The following is a 23607-nucleotide window of genomic DNA, read 5'->3' as shown; positions in this document are numbered from 1 at the left end:
TTGTTGGGCTCTAATCCTTTAAGGGTAAGATCGTTTAACGGCAGTGTGATTAGCTTAATTATATTTGAGTACAATTGTTGAATTGATCGTATTTATGATGTAAATATAACAAAAATATTCGTTGTGTGATTTTATGTTATCATTAATTAAAAAAAAAACTTTTTAAGCTATTTACAATTTTATAATTAAAAAAAAACATTTATATATTTTATAAACTAATATTTAAATTTAAAAATTTTAAATAAAAAAGGCAGTAGTTGATGATAATAATAAAAAAATAATAAAAAGAAACAGGCAGCAAAATATTGATTAACGTTTTTGGAAACGAAAATATTTTAGTAACATACAAATTGGAAGACCTTAATAGTTGTGACCACTATAAACGAACTTAACAATTATTTAATAATAGTAAAAAAAAATTATAAATTTCTTTATAAAACTAAATTTTTTTTTATAAATTAAAGTAGTTTTTTTTTCACTGTGTTTTTGTCCTTTACAGACAGCTGTTTGTCTTTACATACGTCCTGTATTGTTGCTGTTAGTACCCCAGGTAACTTGTGGTGGATTTCTAGTGGTCAATCTTAGGGAGTTGCCATCATCTTCTTCATTCACATGTTCGTAGCCCTGATTAATGGTGCCACCACCATTGGAACCATAGATTTGCTGGAAGATAAGAAATAGACAATTTATTATGAGCAAAATTTTAAAAATTTTGAATATACATATGTAGATAAAAAATAAATTGTTGTAAGTTCATTTAAGTACTAAGTACTGCTAAGCACAAGCAATAACGTCGGTAGAACAATAGCAGAGCGATTGCTGATTGCTTTAGGTGGAGAAAACGTTCGTCACAAATACAAAATTTTCAACACGAGAAGTTTTATGAAAAACTGAGGTGTATTTTGCTTATATTTTGTGTTGAATGATTTTTTTCACTAATTTTTATTTTTTTTTTATTTTTGGTACATTCTTAAATAAATTAAATATGTATGAACTAATCGCACCGAATCATAGAAAGAAGAAATTTTACATTAATGACAACTGAACTGACAGCTTATTGCTTAGCAATAATTGCACAGGCAATCAGTAGAGCAATAATTGCGCAATGGATTGCTACATATGGCAATTTGCCGTCTACACTCGCAAATTTCATTGACGCAATCAAAGACCCCTTTCACACTAGGCAATTTAGTTGCGCAAGTCTCTTGTCCAACAATAAAACAGCATGTACAATTTTCTTCTCCTTAACCCGACATTACCTCTGGCTTGACTTGAGAGACTTGCGCAACTAAATTGCCTAGTGTGAAAGGGGTAAAATTTGACAATTGCAGCAATAAATATTGCTACGTGGAGACTTAGGGTAAATTTCACATGGTTTTCACGATAGGGCTGAATAATATTAGTAACTAAGACAAACTCACCTCTGCGGGAACACCATTTACATTGAAAACATCTTTTATATTAATGCCAGCATTGGAGATACGACCACTGCGAACATTAGGAATACCACCATTATTGTTCAACTAAAATCAGAAAAATTTAATTAATAACACATTTTATTTCCAAAAACAAATTCTTTAAAAAACCCACAGTTGAAACAGCAGCAATGCCATATTCATTTTTGGCTCCCAAAGTTTGCATTGCTGATTTTCTTCTTTCGGCCATAACGGAATTTTTGCGAACTTCCAAAGCCCGAATAGTTTCGGCGCGCATGGTCAAACGTCTCGTTAAGATGGGAGTAGCTAGAGAAATAAAGTCACAAAGTTAAAACTCAATAAATCTATATTTAAAACTCGTAACAGAACTTACAGGGATTATTTTCCGCTTCGGCGGTTAATTTCATAAAACGCTTCTTAAAGGCCACATCCAAAGTACCAATTTGACGGCGGGGTTGACGTGCCTTTTCCAGATTTTGTATAGTTTTACGTCTAGCAATACGATCGGGTCCGCTGCCGGAGTCATTGTCATAATCTCCATCTATGCCCTGCAGTCGTTGTAGATTTTTAACTATATCCACAGCATGCTAAATTAACGAAATACATTTCAAATATTAACCCCTTTTTGTAAAATTGTTTCTAAATCTAATATTCTACCTTGTCTATCAGTGCATCTTGTGAAAGATCTTCCGATTTCTTTTTAAAGAAATTCAATTCTGTTGAAGCCAAAATATGTGACAAAGTACCGAAACGATGGAACAACATGGCCGTAAATTGTATGACCAAAATCAAGGCAAAGAAGAACACAAACACCAAACCAATCGGTTCCAATTGCAGATATTCCTTCGAAATATGGACCTAGTTTCATATAATATAAAGAGACAACAAATTTAATGAATTAATTAAATGCTAACCATTATTATTTTAGAGTAGAAAAGTTAGTTACAACAGATTTAATACAAAAATATTTTTGAATGAGACCATGAAAATATAAAATTTAATAATTTTACATATGTGCCATGTGTATGTGATATTTAATGCTTGTTTTTTTTTACTTTTTTTAAATGGTGCTGACAGAGATTCACTCCCAGATTCCTTAGATGTAGTATTTAGATTTGATATGAGTTTGTGGAAACCACCACACAGAGTAGTTTTGTAATGTAAAATGACTGAGAGAAAAGATTTGTTTTGTAGGAGGAGCTGGGGATTGGAGCGTGTTAAGCTCAAAGAAAATGTTGTTTGTTTTTATGTTTTAATAAAGAATAGATGAATATGATGGACCTTATTTCTGTTCAGAGAGACATGATGAATGTTTAATAATTAAACAAATGATTTGTTTAGTCAGAGTTTAAACAAAAAGCAAGCATAAATCTAATTTATTAACATGCTTTGAACCTGAGTTTACAATTTGTGTCATTAACTAAAGTTTGTTGTTTTAACATAACATGTTTTCAAATTTGTTGGTTTAATTTAGAAAAAAATTCAAAAATTTTTATTTTCAAAAAAAGAATAGAAGAAAATTTAACAATATTTTGTTGATAAATTGGATTTAATACAATTATTTACCCCCTGTCTATACCTGATAAATTTTTATCATGATAAACGTCAAAATGGTTGTCAACTAAAAAATTATCAAGTATTATTGCTTCGTTATGACAAAATTGTTAGTGCTTTTATACAGACAACCTTGTCTTGACAACAAACGTCATTAATTGTTATGATAAATATTTGTCAAGTATAGACATGTGGTTACAATCATTTCTTCTATATTTTATGAGGGCTAGTTTTAAGCATCTTAGTTAAATATGGTTTAGTTAAACTTGAAATTAAAACTTTCTAAAACTGTAGGAAAATTTTAGCAAAATTTCAATAATTTATAGAAAAAATTTAGTTTAAATATTCAAAACAATTTCTTCCAATGGACAATGTTAAAACTCTATAGTTTTTAAAAATGGAAATCGAAATAACTAGAACTTTTAGTTAACGTAAATAATGTCGTCAAAATATATGCGCCAATTTTAAAATGTTATTTTAATTTGATTATTCCATTTCCAAGCATCGTAGACAATTAATCGACTTGAAGCATTTTTATAAACGTAAATATGGCAAGACATAAGACATAACATGACAAAATATTTTTATGTTTTAATGCAGGTGTTATATACATATTATTTTTTTTTTAAATATTTAGATGGTTTTATAATTTAATCAATTTTAAAGTATTTATGTCAAATGTTATAACAAATGTAATCCTTTACCCCCTGTCTATTCTTGACAAATATTTATCATAACAATTAATGATGTTTGTTGTCGAGACAAAGTTGTCTGAGCAAAGTGAACCCCTGTCTATACCTGATAAATTTGTATCATGACAAACGTCAAACTGGTTGTCAAGATAAAAAATCATCACCCTCTGTCTATACTTGACAAATATTCATCATACCAATAAATAACATTTGTTGTCAAGACAATGTTGTCTAAGCAAAATCACTAACAATTTTATCATAACGAAGCAATAATACTAATAAATGGATACTATACGTTGACTACAAACGTCATTTATTGCTATGATAAATATTTGTCATGTATAGACAGGTGATCACTAACAGTTTTGTCATAACGCAGCAATAATACTAATAAATGGGGACTGTACCTGATCATTTTATATCTTGACAACCATTTTGACGTTTATCATGACAAAAATTTATCAGGTATAGACATAGATTTATATTTTAATTCTTGAAATACAACTGTGTGTATTTTGCAGTACAATGAGTGACAATAGAATGACAACTAATAAAAATGGATTGAAAATCTTCTGATATAATAGTAAAGATTCCTTTCTGTCTAAACTAAGACGAATCCGAGAATACCTAGGTAATATTCTTGACAGTAAATTAAATTTAACAGCTAGTATATCGAAATTTGACACGGCAATCTTTCCGTCTAAACTGAGACGAATCCGAGAATACCTAGGTAATATTCTTGACAGTAAATTAAATTTAACAGCTAGTATATCGAAATTTGACACGGCAATCTATGCTTGTCGAAGGTACTTAGAATTCCAATCCTATGACCGGCTATGAGATAAATAACCGAATTTTTGTCAGCTCAATTAAAAGCAGAAGAAACAGAGAATGAAACAGAAAAATGTTTATTTAACACCAAATGTATTTCAGAATTTTCAACATGTATTTCAGAAATACATATGAAAATTCCGGAAATTCAAATAGAAAATTCTGAAATGTATATAAACGTTCTCTTACGAAACGAATTACTATTATTTTTTTAGATTTCACTTAGTCGAACATGTTAAATATTTTATTAAAAGTATATACATTATTGAGTTTTCACCGATTCATACATTTTATTGATCTTTGGCTTAATTCAATATCTAAAAAATTTCCGGAAATGTAAAAAAGTTTTAAATATTTCCCGGGAGTGGAAAAATTGGGAACACTACTTTGTAAACAAATATAAGTTAGAAGCCAAATGTAGAGTTGAGATATTAAATAGTAATACAAAGAGGATCAACATCGTATGATTTTTACAGTGGTCATCTGAAATAGGCTCTTCTAAGACTCCACCGCTACAATGTGAGCTATTAAACAAATCACATATCTGAATGAAGAATAATTACCTTTAAGCTGTAATTTCCTGCAAATCAATAGTTGTAATGCTAGAGAATTATTAACTAAGAAGTTAATGAAAATGATTTAAGAATCTTCTGAATACATTGTGGTAATTTCTGACTTATGTTACTAAGCTTTAAGGAATAATATCGCGTCTCTTTTGTTTTGAGGAGGACGATTGTATTGTCATGTCTGTTGAAATAAATTTTCTGAAGACCCCAGATATCTTCGGGATCGAAATCTTCAATAATTCTGTCAAACATGCTTACGAGAAGTTTCCTATTTAAATTCAGCAAAATCGGTCCACTAATGGCTGAGATATGAGGAAAAAACCAGGACAAACTCATTTTTGACCTATATTTGGATTACTAAGTCATTAATATAGACAATATGGATATCTAATGATAGATATTTCAAAGACCTTTGCAACGACGTATATAAGACTATAGTAAGTTGGACCTACAATGTGTCAAAATCGGAAAAAATATTTTTTAACCCGAAAATTTAAAAAAAAAAATTTAAAATAATAATTCGAAAATTTTTTTTTCCAAAAAATGAAAAAAACAACTTTGGAAAAAAAATAAATTTTGTTTTCCCAAAAAAAATTTAAAATTTGTATTTTGAGGTATAATTTGGTGAAGGGTATATAAGATTCGGCACAGCCGAATATATCTCTCTTACTTGTATTAAAAGTATTTAAATTTAATAAATCGTTTTCATTTAAGATTTTTGTATGGGCTGGAGTTATTCTAGTTGGAAAAATTTCAGAACTTTGTCTTCAATTTAAAAATTAAATATAATAGTTAGAGCGTAATATCTCGAATACATAAATTTAAAATACATATAATGTAGGTAAATTTTGAGTATAAACAGTGCACCAGGGTATGAACAACATAAATAAATGTCAAAGAATTATAAAAATTAAATGCTAATTTTAAGGTTATTAGTGTTTTAGTTTTCATTATATTGTCAATCACTGTAAATACAAATGTCAATTTATACACAGTTGCATTAAAACCACTGTTGATTTGCTACTAGCAAATGCAACCATGTTTGCTGTCAGAGATATAATTTCATATTAAATGATTTGAATTTATTAAACAATGGTCCAACAAATTAAAACAATATGTAGTGTAAGTATAAATTATTTAACAAAAAAAAAAAAAAAAAAACATTCAAACATTATTTATTAACAAATGTACACAGATATAAATGTAAATAAACAAATATGTAAGTTATAAATACAAACACAATAACAGTGTTAGTTTTCTGTTAAAACAAAAACAAAATAAACACCCAAAAACAAATGCAACGCAACGGATATTGAACACAGTATTTGAGGGATATTTAAAAGGGGGAAATGGAAATAACAGTGTATGTCAAATATTATGAACAGAAATTTTTAATATGAATTTATTAAAAATTTTAATACCTAGTAAGTAACAAAATGTGTGTGTTTTTTATGGGTTTTAAATACAAAAGATACCCAGTATAATTTTTAAGAATGTATGTAGAACGGGGATAAATAAATAGTTAAATATTTGGTGGTAGTTAAAATACACAGTTAAACAAAAAAAATGTAAGTAAAAATAGTAGTAAGTAGTAAGGCGAGCAAGGATAATTTGTATTGTATTTTTTTTTTGATTGTGTATTATGTGGGAGGAAGAATTAAATAGGAAGAACACAGGTTTATTTAACACAACAAAACACAAGAAAAACAATTTTATTATAATTTTTTTGTATAAAAACCTCGGAAGTTTCTTCTATGTAGGTTATATTGGTTTTGACACCCAGTGGCCAAACAATGTGTATTTTATCCTTGTTCAATTGCAGTAGAAATACAATCAAGACAAACAAGGCATTGGCCATGAAAAAGGCGAAGACCGACTTGTTCCTCAAATCAATTAGATCAGCGGCAATACGAGCCTGATTTCAATTGTATGCAATATATTACGAGTATAATATGATTTGTTTATAGAGTTTCAATAATGAGTTTGATTTTTTTAAACGCATATCGCAGTCAGCAGCACATCACCGCACAAAGCAATTTTTTACGATTTTTTGTTTTTAAATAATTTGATAAATTTTGTAATTTTTTTGGTAAATTTAATGCCAGAAATAAAAAGAAAAAGAGAAAAAAATAATAGGTTAGTATGGTTGTTCAAAAGGGATTTCGCCAAGAAAACGTCAATTGTTCCTAAATATTGTTATAACTGTAATTTATGTATGAGTGGTCCCTATAGTTGACGTTTATCTCGTTGAAATCCCTTGTAAAAATTTACCTCTTGTGTGGATTCATCGTACGTAATATTTGTGCGTACACCAAAGGGCCATTTAACGTGAATATTGTCCTTGTTCAATTGCAATAAGAACACAATTAATACGAATAGAGCATTTACCATAAAGAAGAAAAATACCGACGAGTTACGCAATTCTTTAAGATCTCTAGCAATTCTGGCCTAAAAAAGTGTAAAAGTTTTAATTAAAGGTTAGTTGTGTGTTTTAAATGGTGATAATTAAGCCTAATTATGTTTTTTTTTGTTTTATTGATGGATTTGTTGTAATGATTCCTTCCAAGATGAGGTGGTGAGGATTGTATTTTTGGATTCCATAGTACATGATGATTGGTTCTTAAAGAGTCTTTAAAAGTACAACTTTATATAGCGGATGTTAATATTGAAAGTTGTGGTTTTATCCAGGATAGTTCGATCAATATTTTTAATGTTATAGCGTTTCAAAGTGGGACCATTATATAAATTTTAAACATGTAGTCCGATTTTTATAAAACTTGGATTATTAGATAGAAATATGCTAAACATTCAGAATATTGAAAAAGGTGTAATCCATAGTCGAGCTTGTACTAAATTAACTACACCATTTTTAATTGAAATTGAGAACATTATACATGATATTGAGAATTTCCATTTTAAATTGAGAAAATTCCAAATGAAATTGAGAAATTCAAATTGAAATTTAGAAAATTCCAAATGAAATTGGGAAAATTCCAATTGAAATTAAGAAAATTCCAAATAAAATTGTGAACCAAATTATTTCAATAAGGTTAAGCATTGGTGAAAATTTCACGTAGACGACTGTGGCAAGGAGCATTTCCACATGCCAGAACGAGTTAAGATAACTAATTGCCCAACTTATGTTATCTATCAAGAACTCTTTTGACCCATTCGTTTGTGCTTTCGGCAGTGAACGAACCTCTGCGACTATCCATTTGAATAATTAGGTGGATGTTGTGGCCACGGGAAGTAGGTATCGAACGGTTCGGGATCTAACACGAGACCAACCATGTTTTCTACGACAAAATAAATTAGAATTGGTCTCTCTTTCAAGATCACCACATCATTCCACATCTGATATAATCGTTAATTTAGTTTTTTTAATATAAAATAATTTATATGTATAAAGTTTCTCAATTTTATTTAGAATTTTCTCAATTTCATTTGGAATTTTCTCAATTTCAAATGGAAATTCTCAATTTCATTTGGTATTTTCTCAATTTCAAATGGAAATTCTCAATTTCATTAGGTATTTTCTCAATTTCATATTGAAATTCTCAATTTAAATTGGAATTTTTTTCAATTTAAAATGGAAATTCTCAATTTCATTTGGAATTTTCTCAATTTAATGTTGAAATTTTCAACCATAGAGAAACATAGAGCGGAAACTAGAAAAAAAATTATTCAAAATAATGACACATACGAATGTTGTTTTTGTTTTCATATAGTTTTTTCTACTAATACATTATCACCACTTAGGTTTTTGACAACTGAGTTAGGTCTTTGACAGGAGAGTTTCCGATTTATATGTATTCTCTATGTTTTCAACTTTAATGTTGTTTCTCTATGGTTGAAATTTTCAATTTTAATTGGAATTTTCTTAATTTCAATTGGAATTTTCCTAATTTCATTTCGAATTTTCTAAATTTCAATTTGAATTTCTCAATTTCATTTGGAATTTTCTCAATTTCAATGAAAAATGGTGCAGTTCAAATCTTTTGCTCACTTAGTTCAGTGTTTAACTGTGAACTAAATCTAAGCATTATTTTTTAGTTCACAGAGAGAAAATTTTAATCGTTTTTAAGAAATTGTTAAATATTTATATTATAATCCACCTCGGATGCATTCGCTTCCAGTTCTTCTACAAATAACTAGTTCAAAAGAATTTATTACGAATTAATTCCCAGACTTAATTCCTTAGTACTTCGAACATATTGAATTAATTGGAGAATTTATTTTGTAAAACTTTAATAATTTAAAGGTTTAATGAATTCTGTTATAAATTAATTCCATTATTAATCAATTCAACGATGAAAGAATTCTATTTAAATAAGAACCTTTGAATAAAGCTAAATATTTAGAGTTTGGGAATGGAATTGTGAAACAAATGGCTGAGATTTTTTAATTCCGCTCTGATTACAATTCCATTTGAAGTGAAAATTCTTTTCTAAAAATTTCAGTTCTAATGGAGATGGTGACTATTTCAGATATCGGCCCGATATCAACCTGTTGTTAATAGTACTGAAATGTGGAGAAGTTAAGAAAATATCAGCAGAAACAGAAATTTTCAACAAGCTGTAAAATAATTTCTAAATATTAATAAAATTGGTATACGCAGTATAAATCCACATGTTTATAGAAATTCCCCACATAGAATTTCCTTGTTAACCCCTAAACAAACAGCTCACCTGTTCAACGGGATCATTATCGATGGGGAATAAATATTTGTCTATCAAATCCTTCCAGAATTGCAACTCAGCGCTGGACAAAAAGTCTACCTCACCCTTACGTAATTCAGCATCTTCGATCCAATAGGGATTTGTAAGGAAATCTCTTTCTTGTTTCGGCTCCACCGAAGTATCAGTATCGGATTCTTCAGATTCATCACCAGACTTTTCGGCCACGGAGGACAGTAAATGATGGTCCTTGGAACCACTTGAAGTAGTACGTCTACGACCATGACGATGAGAATGTTGTTCATGAGGATTAATCGTCTGTTCAATGCTATCGATACGAGTTTTAATTGTATCCAATGATTCGGCTATAGTGGTAAGTTGTTGTTTTTCATCGGAAGTTTTTCCATGGGTACAGAAGATGCAACGGAATAGCCCAGCTAAGGAGAATTCCACGGAACCTTCCTCATCGGCATTGCTACCCACGCCGCCCTGCAAAAAGCCTAACATACTTTTTTGTTTTGCTTGTTTGGTCGCCTCTTCGGCAGCCTTCTTTTCGGCTTCCATTTCTTTTTTGGTTTTTTTGGCCACCACTTCGCGCGTACCCCAGGATACCACATTCAAGTTAATGATCGAATACAAGATCAACAACAAGTACATAGAAGGTATGGAAAGTAAATAGATAAGACCCGCTGATATACACCAAAACTCCTGCGGATGCAGACACGCCGCTATAAAGAACGACCCCACCATGGATATCAAGAAAATGGCTGAAGGAGAACCTATACCATCCTCGCCTAACTGCAGCGCCGTACCCACAATGACAGCCATCATAATGAGCGCATATGCTGTCGACAAGACTTGAGCTACAAACAGTTGTATATTGGATTTACAGGTGAAACAGATAAACATGAAACCCAGAATGGGTATGATATTGTAATGGAAGGAAGTCCAATTGTCTATACGGAAGGCAGCCACAAAAGCACCCACCAACATAAGGAAAATCGTACCGGGACCCAGAATAGTGCCACCAATCAACATCATTTGGTAGAAAATGTAGAGCAGTGAGATGTTGTCGTTAATCTTAATCGTACGCTTGGCATCGCCCAGCAAATCCATAATGTTGGCAATGGTGGAGGGTACCCAACGACGGCGTTGATTGTAGAATTCATTGAAACCTTCGGGACAGTGAGTGTAGGCATCGGAGGCAGCTGAATATTCGACACGATAGCCACGCTGCAACAGCAAAGTACACAACCAACGATCTTCTCCCTGATCGTATTGTACATAATGGCGAGCTTCATCTGACTGGGTGGTATATTTCTTCATAACGTTATCGTCCATCAAGGCCTTGCCACGGAAAAGCGAGAAACAACCGGGACTACAAAGTACACAACCAATCATATGTTCGGTGGCCTTTTGCAGCCAATGACCAATAGCATACTCGAACAGTTGATACCACACCATAGGACCGGAACCGACCGGATGAATACGTCCACAAGCAGCACCTAAATTCTTGTTCTTCTTCATCAAATCCACCAGCAAAGTGACAGCATTTGGCTTGAAATCAATATCACCATCCAAAGTCAAAAGGTAGGTATTTTCGGCTATAGTATCCTTACGATCCACAGATATTGGCAGCTCCATGAGACGATGACCCAAAAGATAGTACATGTACATGACCTGGGACCAACGCTTACGATGACGAATACGATCTTTGTCTTTCAAATGAGTAATGAACTTTGTTTTACCGGGCAGAGTCCATACCAAACGACCGCCATAGGGTGTGGGATATTTCTTGGGTGGACGCAAACGTATTCTGGTCTGATGGATTTCGGAAGCCGCATCATCCATTGTAGCTACCAAGAGTTTTACGAAACGATTTACTTGGATATCGTCATCACTGTGATCGGAAATTTCAAAAGCATCATCGAAGAAAGTGTGAGCTGAAAAGCAATAAAAATTAATGAGTTTTCTTTAAAACTGTAATTAGTTTTATACTTACTTTCAAATTCATAATAATCGGGATCCACAATTCTCAAATACTTTTGAGCCACTCTACGAGCACACTGATCTTCATCCATACGCATAATGCTCTTTAAAAACTCTATCATCTCATCTTTGGTTTCATGCCACATAGTACAGCATGAATATATTCTGGTAATATGATCGGACGACTTGATGGTGGGCTTGCTTTGTATGGCCGAGCCATCTGTGTGAACCGATATGGTTTCATAGTATTCATCTCCTTTCTCCTTTTCAATTTCCGAAAGATCCTGGAAAATATTTCACAAATTTTAATTTATTTCTATAACTTAATCATAATAATAATTCTAACCTCTGTTTTGACATCAGCTTGATCATCTCTTCGTCTGTTCATGGCCATAGATTGATCTATCAGCAGAGAACAGTACATGGGTTTAACAAACAATTTTTCCGTGGTAGCTAAACGTTCACATTTTGGTGTCCATATGTGCAAGCCAATCCAGGTCTGCGACAATAACCATAAAATCCAAGCCCAGGCCATTTGATTGGTAACAAAATCATTGAATCTAAAGTTCGAAGGACTTGTAAAGAACAAATAATCCGGTATAGTGTCGTGGAAGAAGCAGGGATCATCAATGCGAATACCGCAGGCCGCTATCAACAAAGACACAGCAATGGGTACAGTCAAACTGACTGGGAAGGCATAACTGAAGCCTTGTATTAAAATCTTGCAAGCGAATTTGCCAAAAATATAACAAAGATAAGCGCCGAAAATCTGTATCAGCAAAACATAAATCACTGTATTATAGGCAGCCTCAATATCAATACTATCAATATTAGCCGCATCAATGGTATCGGGCAAACTGTTAGTTAACGAGGTGGCCAATTCATCTACCGAGATTTTGTGTGGTCCAAAGGCATCGCTGAATAAACCGAAAATATTACCAGGCTCCTCACCTTGTATCCAATAGATCAACAACACCGAACAAAGGAACAAAGATATCTTCCATATGGACAAAAACATGTGACTGAAATATCTGGTGTATTTCAAATCATCTTTAGCCCGGCCCATGGATCTTATTAAAGCAAATGAAGATTGTGAGGTAACATAGTTCTCCCACCAACCACAAGAGACCATTAGACAAGCTACCGGTATAACCCACAGCTCTTTACGATTCTCCAATAGAGGCCAAATAACGAAACCTGTTACTTGAGCAGCTACCGCTATTAAATCGATTAACATCTTGGCAAAACGTTTGCCCTCCTTGCTGGTGCGTGACATCAAACCCAAGACACCGGGTACAACACACAAACAATTTGTCAACATGGCGCCTTGGATGGCATCCAATTGCGGCAAAACGACAAACATCAGCAGTGCCGTGCCAAAAGTATTGAAAGTTTCCATAATGAACATGAACAGGAAGTGACCTGTCTTGGGAACTTTAAAGGTTTTGAAGAAACAAATACGCGCCGAACGTATTAGAGAACCCACTTCGGGTATAGAGAAGGCTATAATCAAAGCCCAGATCCATGCTATGCGCTCTTCTTCGGGTAATTTGACCATAAATGTTTTATCACGACCCTGTTTGGAAATGATATTCACGATTAGTTAATAATTTTTAAATTGTGATTTTTCTGTGAAACTTACAAAATCTTTATTACAATATTCTATTCTCTTATCTTTACGGATTTGTGATGTCATAAATAATACACAGCCTTTTGCCACCACACCGCCCAACAACACGATTATAAATGTGAAGATATAGGCGAAGATTTTTAAAATTTTTACAGTTAATTCTAGACATTCTTGATTTGCCGTTGAGCCCGTTTCTATTTTAATGGGTGGATCTCTGAATACATCCCAGCCTTTTGTTTCCTGTATAGTACGTTGGCTGAAAAGGATAAAAATATATAGAAAAGGAGAATTAATAACACTAGTTTACACGGTTTTTAAAGATTAGAGTTTAACAATAATGGAAGAAAATAATATCATCGGCTATGATTCTAGTACAAGATTTTTTCAACTTCGGAAAAAATATTAAAAAAATCCAAGAAGTCAAACTTTTGAGATATTTATTAAGAAAGGTCAAAATCGATATTTAACAAATATAATTACACAGGGCAACAAAATCGAAAAAATTTTGGAGGCTTTTTAACCACTAGATTTTTTTTTAAAATTTTTTTTCTAAAATTGTGAATTATGATAACTCAAAAACGGTTAGTCCGATATTATTGAAGTAAAATTAAAAAAGTTGAAATTTACATAATCTTTAATCCGGTTATATATTGCGTTTTAATCGGCTCAGTAGTTTCGGAGTTATATAAACAAATTGAGCAAAAAATATATTTTTTACGTGAAAGTAGCAAATTTTTGTGTTTTAAAAAACTCATGAAAAATCGAAAACGGCTGAACTGTTACGGTTTATTACTTTGTAGCAAAGCCGCATGTAATGCAACAAAATAAGATATCGAAGGTAAAAATCGATTGATTCTTTTCGAATTTGTTCACAATTAAGTAAATTCTGTCATTTTCACAAAATTTAACTTTTTTGTTTGATATACATAAAATTGATAATGTTCTTCTTTCGATTGATTGAATGTTGAAAACTTTTTCCCCATGCTATGTACAAATTTTTACATATATATTGCGTTTTAATCGGCTCAGTAGTTTCGGAGTTATAATAACAAATTGAAGCAAAAATTTATTTTTTATGTAAAAATATAAAATTTTTTTGTTTTATAAAAATCATAAAAAATCTAAATCGGCAGAAATTGTTTAGATTTATTACTTTATCGCAAAGCCACATGTAATAGGAACAAAATGAGATATCGGTCATAAAAATCGATGGATTATTTTCGAATTTATTCAAAATGAAGTGAATTCGCTTATTTTTCGAAAATTGTATGTGCGTACAAGTGTGTACTTTGAGTGTACATTTCCATGTGTTTTGTTTTTGTTAAAATTTTTGTTACATTAACAAAACACATGTAAAATTTACACTCAAAGAACTTGTAAGCATAGAGAATAGACATAGTGCGGAAACTCTCCTGTCAAAGACCTAACTCAGTTGTCAGTGGTGAGAATTTATTAGTAGAAAAAACTATGTGAAAACAAAAACAACACTCGTATGTGTAACTTTTTTGAGTAATTTTTTTGTTTGAGTTTTTTTTCTAGTTTCCGCTCTATGTATATTTCTCTATGCTTGTAAGTACATACAATTTTCAGAAAATGAGTGAATTCACTTAATTGTGAATAAATTCGAAAACAATCAATCGATTTTTATCATCAGTATCTCATTTTGTTGCTATTATATGTGGGTCTGTGATAAAGCAATAAACCTTAACAATTTCTGCCGTTTTCGATTTTTCATGATTTTTATAAAACAAATTTCGAAATTTTCAGGAGATGGTTTACGGCTGGTTTAAAACCGGCTTTTTTGAGTCCAGTAAACTCTAATAAAAAAAGCCCCTAAAGTATGCAGTACAAATTTAGATATTTTATTTGCAAATAAATAAATAGGGTTGGAAAAACTTGACAAACTAATATTAGTAAATGATACCGGGCGAAGCCGTGGCGGTCAGTTGTGAATAAATTCGAAAAAAATCATTCGATTTTTATGATCGATATCTCATTTTGTTGCTATTACTTGTGAGTTTGTGATAAAGTAATAAACCTGAACAAGTTCTGCCGTTATCGATTTTCCATACGTTTTTTTTAAAACAAAAAATTTGCTATTTTCACGTAAAAAATAATTTTTTTTTCTTCAATTTATTATTATAACTCCTAAACTACTGAGTCGATTAAAACGCAATATATAAACAGATTATAGGTTATGTAAATTTGAACTCTTCCAAGTTTATTTCAGTAATATCGGACTAACCCTTTTTGAGTTATCATAAATTATGTGAAGAAACATCTAAAAAAATTCCCAATTTTAGAAAAAAAAAATTTAAAAAAAACTTCTCCATAGAATTTAAAATTTGGACCATATTTGTACCACTGGAACCACAATACATCAAAATTGTGTAGTGGTTTAAAAAGAGTCTAAAATTTTTTCGATTTTGTTGCCCTGTGTTATAGATTGTTTCTACTAAACAAAATTAATATTCAGCATGGAAGTACTCCTTGGAGTTGTGAGGAAAATGAAGCACTATCCAAATGTAAAGTTTCTTGACATTCGGATAAGAACTGAATTTTTGCCCCCATTCCAACTACGAGCTCATTTAGCACTGACTATGATACATTTCATTAAGATATCTACAATCGTTCACGAGCTACCGAATAATTTCAAAAATAAAAAGTTTCTAAACTACTGTATACCGGAACAGATCAATAATTATTGACAAACTACTGATCAAAAGTATGAGAAAGAGGGGGAAGTCAGTAGAGTTTAAAATTCCAGAAGGAACATATATCTTATGAAATAGTAAAATGTTTGCATTATATTGCAAACATTTATTTTCTATTTAAACAATTTTGTAAAATATGGCCATGTTAATTTATGACCTTACGGGAAATTACTATTTAATTGTTGTTAGTAAAGGCTACTCTAATATATAGTATGTATAACTACTATATTTAAAAGAGCTTGTACAGCTTGTATTTTAATAAAATCTCAACTTCCGTCATTCTTGTGTTATAATTATAGAACAGAAATAAATTGTTTTGAAAAGAAAAAAAAACATATTTAAATAATATTATTAAGCCACACCTAATTAACACAAAGCAACAATAATAAAAACTACATATTTACATAGTTGTGGTTGTATTTCAGTTTTTGTTTATTAAGAAATGACTGATTACTAGAAATAAGATTAAATACGCGTAAAATTTTGGCCAAATGCTGCTTAAATTGATATGTTCGACTGATAATGACCATAGAAGTGTTTATAAATAGATCATTACATACGTAGGTACAATTTCTTAACGAATATTAATTAAGTTTTATTTATAATTTTATAATATTGTAAGATCCGGGTTCAATTTTAAATAATAACAAAAGTTTGATCAAGTCTTTATAAAAAGGAAATAAAATTGCCATCATTTTTATATAAAAGCCAATCTATAAGTCTGCAAATGCCAGAGAATACCACTGATTCCAAATTGAAATTTAAAAATCTGACTACTTTAGGATATGAAACGCTATTAGTATGTAGGATTTTAACATTCGAGAACTTCAAAAAGCTCTGAAAAGGATCTAACATACATAAAAGTGCTTAGGAAATTATGTTTATATTTATTAAGTGACCATTGCTAATCTTTCATTCATAATAGTGTAATGGGATAAAATTAAAGGCACCTCTTCCGATTCTTAAGAAAATGTCGATGATAAAATTTCATTCATACATTCGATTTTAACTTCCAAGAAGTTATGTTGTAAGTAATGTTTGTACCGTTTGTGTTTATATCTAGCGCCTTCTCATGCCATAGGAAATATGAAGGAGCTGTTAGTTGATCGATATTAACTAGGAAATATACAATAAGACAATACAACGCACTCAACGATGATCGTACAAGAATTTCTGTGAACTAATCAATAGCGTTAGGTCTAGCAGGTTGTAGGTATAGCTGAGATCTTTCCAATTATATATACTTTCACTAGTATTTACAAAATAATTAAGAAAATATTTGGACATCTAAAATGGGTCCCCTCGGTGTCAACAATTTTTAAATTTGTTTTCAAAAAGTATAAATTCTTAATACATCTTCTTAGAAATTTTGTAGATAACTTAAAAAGAAAAATCGCCTTTTATAACATTTTTAAATTCAAATGCATATAACATTGGAGTCAGTCACGGGTTTTAAACAATTCAAAAATGTTGCAAATTTAATTTTCAAATGTCCTAATGACAGAGGTCTGAAAATATGAACATATGTATTTTTAAAACCATGGGGAATATCGCCTATCATAGGAACCTCACCTGTCACAACATAACAATCTAAAGCATATTTTAAATATAGTGCAGAAAGCTACTTTCAGTAGAGAAATTGGGTTAAAACCGAATATGTTATATTAGTTATAGGTGATGCTTGATGTTGCATCTCCCTTAAAAGACCCTTAAAAATATGAGAACATAAGTACTATTGTTACGAAGTTGCATTAACGTTTTGAATTTAACGTTCTGTAACCGCTGCTTGCAACATTCATTATGTTTATAAACATTTCCAGTGCTCGAAACTTCTACATATCAACAATGTTGATAACATTGTTTGTGGGTAAGGCAGCATTAACTATTAAAGCTAATAGCTCTAGAAATAGAACATTCTAGTTTTGTCCGTTATAAGATAATTCATGAAACTACTAAAAGATGTATATACATGGTAGCAGCGGGTTGCAGTTAGAATTAACACCAAATGCATTACCAGTGTATTCTTGTACATTATAAAGTGTGTTATTTAAGTGTGTGTAAGTATAAAAACACAGAGTGATTTTTTCAACTATTGTTGTGTAAATTTGAATAAATAAAGACTTGTTATACAATTTTAAACTACTAAACTGCTTTTATTTGCAATCAAAAGTATCCGGTTTATTTAATGGAATTAAACCACCGTTTATAAAAGGTAAAATCGTAACAGTAGGAAGCAGCCAAGTCTATCAGCAGATTGATATCTATGGGCCATCAGCAAATTGTACATATCTTGCAATATCACTGTGGCAAGATGTGATAAAATCGCAATGGGATATATAGACATCGACTTTAATATGTACAAGAACTCAGAGAGGGAGCAATGAGAGCTGTTAGATCCAGGAATAAATCTGTATATCAATGGCTCCAATACATTCGCCTTCCTAATCATAACAATGGTTGAAATAAAATATTAACTAATTCATTGTTTCCCTAACCATTATTAGATCTTACGGGAAGGCTATAGAGTAAGATTATCTATTATGGAGATCCACTATAGATAAAGATATAGAGCAATGAAGCTTTACTATTAATAGAGTAAACCTAAATAATGCAAAACCCTTTCGGGAGTTGAAACAGATTTCAGAGAAGTTAAAGTATATACCGGTAAATGTTATGATGAATCTTTGTCTTTAACATATAGATATTATGAATGATCTCAAAGTTTTAAGTACATTATATTGCTCACATCTTCCCGTTCTCTGACAATTGATTGATTAAAAAAAAACAGTAAGTACATTTTGCTTGCACGTTTTTTGAAAATCGAATGAGATTCTTCATCGATTTGCATCAATTAATCGATATTTTATAAATATGTACACAGAGAAAACAGATTCGTTGTGGCAACTGAATTTGTCGCCAATCGAATTTTGTCGGTTGCAATTACTATCTCTTAATTCGATTGAAATAACTGAATTATATAGTACACGTAACTGTATTCAAACACAATTCGGTGAAAAGGACTGAAAATATTAGTAGCTATAATCAATAAATTTTCAAACATTCCATTCCATTTCATTCCGTTTATTTAAATTTATTTAAAATATAAAGAAACACAAAATATAATTTAATACATATTTGTATATTATAACATGACAGCACGTTCCAGGTGTCCATACATAAAAGATGAATTGAACGATAGACCAAGACAAATAATGTTGTGCAACCACGACTGAAAACTGAATTTCTTATGCATGATATGTCTTATGCATGATATGGATGGGTTTTAAATAATATCCGGATGATTAGGGTTTGAATTATTCTTCGTTATCTTGATTGTATGCATTTTTGGGGAATTACCTTTCATCTTTGATTCCTTTACACCTAAAACAATATCAATATGTCTTTAATGAAATTAAGAAAGATTCTTCTACAAAATATGTATGTATGTAGTATTCATTCACATACTTATTTTGTATCCGGATATCAGTTAAAATAATTATGAAACTTACTTTCCCTTGTATTAACCCGCTAATATTAATTATTTAAATCGACTTTTCTGGTTTTTATTTTCTTTTAGACAAATAATATTGTATTTTAGAATTTAGTTTAATATTTATTTTGAACAAATGTCAAAACTATTTACCATTTTTTATTTTGTATCGCTTGTAAACACCGAATTTGGTTTTCTTACGTCTTAATCGAATTTTTCGATCACAATCATTAATATTGTTGATTTAATTCGATTGTCATTTCCGAATCTATCGAATAAAGCTTAGTAAAGACACAAACCGGTTAAATATTCTTATTTTACAGTTGCTAGAACCTCAATTTAATTATGATTATGATTTTTCAATTCTAAACATAGAAAAACTGTAAAATGTATACTTTTTTAATAATTACAATAAATTTTCAGTTTACGTTATTAAATGTTTATAATAAATACCGAATTCCGACCAATCTGTTTTCTGTGTGTATATTCCGAAATTTGCATGTATTAAGAATTTCGAACATATGATCGATTGTTTCTACTAAAAAAATTGAGATTCAGTTTGGAAGTGGTCTACCAAATACGGATCTATAAAGACAATGGGAATCGTCTTAATGATTTCTTTTTATTTCAGCTCGTCAAATATAAATTATTTTCCATCTCTCACAATAACTGAAGGTATGGTTGATGTGTTTAACTGAATAGAAAACATAATTCGAAAATTGGTTCAAATATTACACAGTTCTCTGTCACAACAGATTCGTGATAGCAACCGAATTTGTTGCCAATCGAATGATTCGGTTGCACACATAGAATTTGTCAGTTCTACCAACAGAAAGTCAGTTGATAAAGAAGAATTTCAGTTGAAGCAACCAAGCTTTAGTTATCCCTTCCAAAATATTGTAGTCATAACTGTAAAATTCGGTCACTAAGATAGAACCATTCGATTGGCAACAAATTCGGTTGCTAGCACGAATCTGTTTTCTCTGTGTAGGTTTGATTTAGGTCATATAGTTAAAACCTTTTTAATACAGGTTCCAACCTTAAACTTATAAGTAAGTGTGGGAATATCATCATACGTCAACCAATTTTCGAAATCACTAAACATTTTATAATTATTCATTGGCATTTGACATTCAATCATTAGAGTTCAATGCTACCAATCATTGAATATACTCTTACATTTACAAGCTGTTCAAACAGCTTCCAAATTTTAAACATACATATGTTCAAATGTAATTAAGAAAATGGTCCCAAAATGTCATAACCTCAAATATCAAACAAAACTAAATATTTATAAAATTTTCTTGGGGTCAGTGTTAAACTTGTAATCAGGCTATTAAATTAATTAAATTTAAATATCCATTTCATATTCACAATCATGAACATGAACATGGGATGGGTCCGTACAAATTTCATAAGAATAAATAATTATTTAAAAGATTGGCGCGTAACACGTCTGTAAAATAAAGATAGATGTGTAGCAATAAAATTGCTTGGATTTTTATTAAGTCATAAATCAAATTGAAACAAATTAAACAGAAACTGCTGCTGCTGCTGTTGTTAGTTACTTCAGTATCAAATGGCACTCGTAACAACAATCATTTATTAAAATATTGTTGACAATTTGTTTTACGAGTTTGTATATGATTTAAATTTATGTTTACTGAAGAAGATGATGCGGATAATATGTTTCAGTATGTTTTTTAAAGTGTTTTTTTTCATAGCTTACTTGTTCCTGGCTCGGTTAAATAAGCTACATAGGCCATGAAAGAAATTTCGCATAAATTATAATTTTTATGTGTAGTTTTATTTAAAAAACACGCCAACATTGTATGAAAATGTTGTAGATTGAGAGAGATATTAGAAAAATTAATGAAAAATAACTATAAATGTATACATTTGTATGTACATATTAATTTCATCTTGTTTGTAATAATGCAAGGGTCTTCATAGTCAGCATTGGAAAATGATGTTTTCTTAAGTTGGGAAATTAATGAAATTTTATTTTAAATAAAAATTTACTCAATGAAAAGTTTTTGGGAATATCATGTGGACGAATACAAAAATTAATTCTAACATATTTAAAGAATTTCGGAAGAAACACACACTTTATAATAGCGGTATTCACTGTTAAATGCGAATGGTCATAGCAAATGCAAAATTTTACCGTAATCCAATAACAAAATACACACAAAAACATTTGCATTTGCAATGATGCAATACCATACGCACTTAATACTGAACTCCGCTAATGTTAATTCTAACAGCGCCTATGATAAACTGACTGATTACAACCCGCTGCTACTATCCAGCAAAAATTTTGTAAATTCTGGTAATGATTTGTAGTTACTCATGTATTACAAAGTAATGAGTGGTATTTATTATTCACCTTATTCTAAATAAATAATAATAAATATATTTACGTATAAACACAGTGCCATCTTCTAGTAATTTCATAAATTATTTTATAACGGACAAAACTACAATATTCTATTTCTAGACCTTTAAGCTGATTTAATGTTAATTAGGGTATTCATCGTTCGATTAATCGAATAATTTCTCACAAATTATTATTGGAACAATTTCAAAATGACCATTTTCGAATAACGAATAATTCGAACAATTTTATGTAGAATAATCGAGTACATTTATATTTAAATTTATTATATTGTTTAAAACTTTTCATAATTCCAAATTTAAATAAGTAATAATGACTTAAAAAATTGTATTCTTTCTGAAATTTGACAATTTACTAATTATAATGGGATTCTTTCGATCACTGTAGATGAGTGGTCCGATGGCTACTTCTATAAATATATAAATATTACTGCAAGAAGTAACAATTCTAAAAAATGTTTAATTATAGACGGCAATACTGAGTATTAACACTTTTCAAATTTAAAATATTATTGAAATCTTTAGGTATGTCAAGAAATCGTTTCGAAAAATACATTTCTTGTTTACACGATAGTATTAAAAATAAAGTTAGCAGAAAAATATCAATCAACAAACAAATAAAATATTTGTAATACTATCGTGTAAACAAGAAATGTATTTTTCGAAACGATTTCTTGACATACCTAAAGATTTCAATAATATTTTAAATTTGAAAAGTGTTAATACTCAGTATTGCCGTCTATAAATACCTTTAGTAAAAAAAGGCTGACTATTAGCAGAATCGCAATTAATAATCAAAATATTAACTTAGATTAAAGTGGTGTTTAAAGTGATGGCGAATGTGATTTTGAAACGGTCGTCGAAAGTGATGTAAAAAACATAATGTCTTTTTCAGAAAAGAGGTGGGATTTTGTCATTCCGTTTGTAATATTGTTCGTACAACCAAAAATTATATATATCCTTGGTTCTCATAAGTGTTTAAGATGATCTAGCTACATATGTCCGTCCGTCTGTTTTTTTCTTGAAATATCGATTTCGAGAGACAGGTACTGTAAAAACTCAACATTTGGTAGGAATATCTCGTAAAACTACTCAAAGACAAGATAAGTTAATAGTAATATAAGAGAGTTTAAGTAATTCCACAAACAAAAAAAAATTTAAAAACTATTTAAAACAATTAACAAAAAATTTTAATTTTGTTTAAATAAAAATATTAAAAAAATAATATTTTATGTATAATTTGGAGTTTTAGGAGTTTTGACATAAAAATATAATTATGAATTCATTCCTTTAAGTTTCTACGCATACTTAAATCGTTAGCTAATAAATATGGATGCATGAATGTGTATTTTTTTTATTTGAAATGTATTGTATTATTTCTACTCACCTTCCGCCATAAATATCTTGTGTCAATGGTGAACTCTCATCATCTGTAAAGTTGTCATCGCTATCGCCCGTACCCGGTGGGGCCAGAGGGCGATGTCTTATGTTAGACATCTCTCTCTATATCCCACGGTTACACACACACACACTGACTTGCTCACACCCAAACGGCCGAATCAACCAAGCTCAACAGTGGTTAAAAATGCGAATTCGAAAAATTATCAATTTTGTTGCTGTTGTTGTTGGTGG

General features: G+C 30.5%; 1 protein-coding gene across 2 annotated transcripts; it reads right to left on the bottom strand.

Moving 5' to 3' along the window:
• Positions 1-291: 291 nt before the first annotated feature.
• On the bottom strand, positions 292-23607 carry kkv (hyaluronan synthase-like protein kkv). 2 transcript variants are annotated; one of them, XM_065511985.1, is made up of 11 exons: positions 23363-23607; positions 13387-13630; positions 12091-13320; positions 11758-12028; positions 9768-11698; positions 6818-6994; positions 2094-2294; positions 1810-2023; positions 1591-1742; positions 1422-1523; positions 292-663 (listed from the first exon to the last, which is right to left on the bottom strand). In XM_065511985.1, exons 1-11 carry the CDS (start codon positions 23470-23472, stop codon positions 514-516), a joined length of 4782 nt encoding a protein of 1593 aa, XP_065368057.1. In that variant the 5' UTR covers positions 23473-23607; the 3' UTR covers positions 292-513. The 2 variants fall into 2 exon arrangements, with proteins under 2 accessions (XP_065368057.1, XP_065368049.1); XM_065511977.1 differs by lacking the exon at positions 6818-6994 and adding an exon at positions 7351-7527 and having other exon boundaries at positions 293-663; positions 23363-23606.

The sequence above is a fragment of the Calliphora vicina genome, chromosome 1 (genome assembly GCF_958450345.1).
Source record: "Calliphora vicina chromosome 1, idCalVici1.1, whole genome shotgun sequence".
NCBI classification, from domain to species: domain Eukaryota; kingdom Metazoa; phylum Arthropoda; class Insecta; order Diptera; family Calliphoridae; genus Calliphora; species Calliphora vicina.
The sequence above is the reverse complement of the archived record's forward strand: the minus strand, read 5'-3'. Positions and strand labels throughout refer to the sequence as shown.